Source organism: Drosophila willistoni, assembly GCF_018902025.1.
Source record: "Drosophila willistoni isolate 14030-0811.24 chromosome 2L unlocalized genomic scaffold, UCI_dwil_1.1 Seg72.1, whole genome shotgun sequence".
Classification (NCBI taxonomy): domain Eukaryota; kingdom Metazoa; phylum Arthropoda; class Insecta; order Diptera; family Drosophilidae; genus Drosophila; species Drosophila willistoni.
Genome location: NW_025814049.1, coordinates 411,258 through 415,372, shown reverse-complemented (window position 1 = coordinate 415,372; position 4,115 = coordinate 411,258). Strand labels below are relative to the sequence as shown.

General features: G+C 44.3%; 1 protein-coding gene across 3 annotated transcripts; it reads left to right on the top strand.

The window, feature by feature from the left end:
- Window positions 1–459: 459 nt before the first annotated feature.
- Window positions 460–3,761, top strand: LOC6637893 (RNA-binding protein spenito). 3 transcript variants are annotated; one of them, XM_015179346.3, is made up of 4 exons: window positions 460–582; window positions 738–1,332; window positions 1,400–3,256; window positions 3,523–3,761. In XM_015179346.3, the coding sequence occupies exons 2-3, from the start codon at window positions 770–772 to the stop codon at window positions 3,231–3,233; spliced, it is 2,397 nt and encodes a 798-aa protein (XP_015034832.1). In that variant the 5' UTR covers window positions 460–582; window positions 738–769; the 3' UTR covers window positions 3,234–3,256; window positions 3,523–3,761. The 3 variants fall into 3 exon arrangements, with proteins under 3 accessions (XP_015034832.1, XP_002061087.1, XP_023037649.1); XM_002061051.4 differs by having other exon boundaries at window positions 766–1,332; window positions 1,400–3,761; XM_023181881.2 differs by having other exon boundaries at window positions 1,400–3,761.
- The last annotated feature ends 354 nt before the right edge of the window (window positions 3,762–4,115 follow it).

Sequence of the window (4,115 nt, the reverse complement as noted above, 5' to 3'; positions counted from 1 at the left end):
AAAACATAAACAAAAATTCATGAATTATAAGGAAAACTAAGTGAAAACAATAGTAGGCTGGCCCGATCCGACTGAATGCGACACACTATGTTAGCAGTATCTATATAGAAGAACCCATGCCGTATTAATCAGAACTGGAGCTTTAAAGGGAGGAGTTGATCCAGATGGTCGGGCATGGCTATACCAACTCATGTCGTAGTGCTGATCAAAAATATATATATGTTGAAAGAGATACTTACTTGCGTTGCACACGTCTGATCAATATTAATATACCATTATGCAAAGCTATTAGTGACACTTGCCTACACATGTATAATAAAACATAATTAAAAGTTGTATATTTGTTATACGCTGGTCCTTTTTTAAATTAAAAAAAAACATCGATAGTCGTTGCCAGTTATCGATATTTTTCAAAAATGCATAGACATCGATACAATAATAGTCTTATCGATGTTTTTCCCATCTCTAACGCATACAGACAGAATTACCTTTGTGCCGAAAAAATATTCGCGTTTTCTTATATTACAAGCTAAACTGTTTAAATAAAGTGCAATACACTTTTAGTTCAAGGTCTCAGTACAGGTAAGCAATTGGCGCTTAGCTTTAACTTGTGTATGTGTTTTCCATGGGTCTTTTAAAGCCAATCGACTTGCTTCTTTCTTCTTTTCTCTTTCTCTTGGTGGCCGCCATTTTCTTTTCGCCACTTTCCATTCTTTTCTTCCTCTTGCTCCCTTAAGCCGCAGCTAATTACATTGTTTTAACCAGGCCCATGAGTATTCATCGAGAAGGAGCCGGAGCTGAACTCGATCGCATCACAGTGAAAATCCACAATATGAAACGCAGCGCCTCGCGCTCCCCCGGTCGCAGCAATTTATCTAGCAGAAATTCGCGCAGCATGGGACGTGGCTACGATAATGGCAGTGGGGTGCCCGGTGATTCGCCTGAACGCATATCACCGGAGCGCATGAGAAGGAGATTGGATCGATCGCCTAGTCCACGTGGTCGCTATGGATCGCCTCATCGTGGGGATCCTTATATGCGTGGACCACCACCAGCCGAGCGTCCAACAGGATATAAAGTGTTGTGTGTGAGTGCGTTGCCACCCAAGGCTCCAGATGAGGTTATCGAGGAGACCCTTTATAGGGAGTATAAAAAGTTTGGCGATTTTAGTGTCCGACTCTCTCATGATCTGGATGAGAGGGTGGCCTATGTCTGCTTCCGTACGCCAGAAGATGCACGCGATGCTAAGCATCACAAGCCCCGTTTAATAATATATGACAAAATGGCCATTGTGGAACCTGTGTACAAGTCCTCCACCAGGCCAGAGTACAGGTAAATACTAAATTGAAAGTAACGCATATTGGGTATATATTTATTTATTTTCTGATCTTTGTTTTAGACCGCGGGGACACTCCATATCTCCTCCGGATTACGAGCGCTATCATTATTCCCGCTCTCCGATGGGTCCTGGCGGGCCCGTAGATCACCGACGTCCTCCCATTGATCCCTATGATCGTTATGGTCATCCCCATGCTATGCATCCTCATGCTGTGCATCCCCGTGACTATCGCCCTATGCATGAGTATCCCCATCCGCCGCGTGGTCCTCCACTGCATCGTGGTCATCCGCATCATTTACACGGACATCCGCCACCTCATCAATACGCACCCATGCGTCCCATTGCTCCACGTCCACACGCTCCGTACGAGAAGCCTGAAAGCAAGAAGGATAAGTTTCCCAATTACCTACATCATGTCCAACCTGAGGATGATCCCCTCTCCACGCGCACTCTCTTTGCCGGCAATTTAGAGGTGACCATAGCCGATGATGAACTGCGTCGCATATTTGGCAAATACGGAGTTGTGGATGACATAGACATCAAACGACCACCGCCCGGCACTGGAAATGCTTTTGCCTTTGTGCGCTATCAGAATCTTGACATGGCCCATCGTGCCAAAATCGAACTCTCTGGCCAATATATTGGAAAATTCCAATGTAAGATTGGTTACGGCAAGGTGACACCGGCTACACGCATGTGGATTGGTGGCTTGGGGGGCTGGACATCGGTCACCCAGTTGGAGCGTGAATTCGATAGGTTTGGAGCCATCAAGAAGATTGAATACCAGAAGGGTGATCCCTACGCGTACATTCAGTACGAGACAGTAGAGGCAGCCACAGCGGCTGTAAAGGAAATGCGTGGCTTCCCCTTGGGTGGACCAGAACGTCGTTTACGCACCGATTTCGCCGAGTTGCCAGGAGCTACGCCAGCGGCCCCCTTCAAATCTTCAACAAAGCCGACGTATGAAGATAGCTCTATGGAGTACAGACGACCCGAATATGATCCCTACTATGAGGAGACAGCTGTTTATGCACCTCGTGGCGGTTACTCACCATACCCACCGCGGGGCGGCTATCGTGGACGAGGTGGCTATCGCGGACGAGGACGTGGCATGTATCACTATCACAATGATGTCCACAGGCCACCACATCCAGGAGCTCTGGGCGGAGTTGCCTCCTCTTCGTCATCGTCAGTTCTACCGCCTGGCGGGGTAGATGATGAATGGCGTCGTCCACCTGGTGAATCGTATGATCGTTCTAGCTCTCGTGAGCCAGGTGTCGAAAGATCCCGTTCACGTTCCCCTCTAAAACGGGCCCGATCTCCCGGCTCCGATTCGGATACATCGACCAGACGCAACGATGGCTTAAGTTCGGCCACCACTGTCCAGGAGTTGGCTCGTAAATGTGGCACTGTGTGGACTGGAGCTTTGATTCTCAAGAGCTCACTCTTCCCGGCCAAATTCCATTTGACCGATGGTGACACCGACATCGTGGAATCCCTAATGAAAGATGAAGAGGGTAAACACAATTTACGTATCACCCAGAGACTTCGTCTCGATCCACCCAAGCTAGATGATGTCCAAAAGAGAATTGCGTCATCTTCAACGCATGCCATATTTATGGGCTTACCCGGATCTACAGTGGACACCAATTGCGATGATGCAAGTGTCCAGACGCGTCCGCTGCGTAATCTGGTATCCTATTTGAAGCAAAAAGAAGCAGCCGGTGTCATATCGCTGCTAAATAAGGAAACGGAGGCCACAGGTGTCCTATATGCCTTTCCTCCATGCGAATTCTCTACAGAGCTGCTAAAACGCACCTGCCACAACCTCACCGAGGAGAGTTTAAAAGAAGATCACTTGGTTATTGCTGTGGTCCGTGGCGGAACTGCTTGAAGGGATCACAAACCCAAGAGGAGGTAAATGACTAACCACAGAGCTAAGACGATAAAAAAGTGGAGCTACCTGGAGAATAGCAGCAATTGAAATCCTTAAGAAATCAAAAAAAAACAGAAATCGACAAGTTCCATCCTAGACAGGCACATACACCCAACCACATGGCACACACTCAACCACTCACACACACACACACACGCACACACATTGTTATCTTGTCTTTATCTATATTCAAATTCTATAATCATCTAATTAATCGAATTTGTTTTTTTTTTATGTTTTTTTGCAGACAAGAAACTTTGTGAAAGAGTGAAGTTTTTTCAAGTTTCAAGTTATCTGTGCCAACATTTAAAACAAACGCAGAAAAATAACAAAGCAAACAAAAAAAAGTAACAAGAGAAAAGTTCGCTTATATTTATATCTGATTTAATTTTCGTTATTTTTTACATTAAAACCAAAAAGAAAAAACAAAGGCAAAAGTGTTAAATATCCTCGTCCCTAAAACAAAAAAAAATATGTGTGAACCAACCAGTTTTGTGTTTAAATTATTGCATTGTGTTAAGTTTCAAAAAAAAAAAAACGAAGCAAAATGTTTACCCGGGGCTGTTTAAAATTTTGATTTCTCATATTTCGTCAAAAATTCTTAAATCATTTTAGTTTTATATGCTTTCCAAGAGAAGCTTTAGGAAGTTTTTCAAGTGACAAAAAGTTTTCCAAAAAGGAATTTAAAAACGCTCTGTTCGGTCCAAGTCTGTCAAAGTATTAAAACACAGTGAAGAATGAATGTAATTTGATTAGACATTAAGAATGACTAAAATGGAAATGACAATGTCTCAAAACTAACAGTTTTTGTTGTTGAAATTGAAATTGGGAACCTCGGGG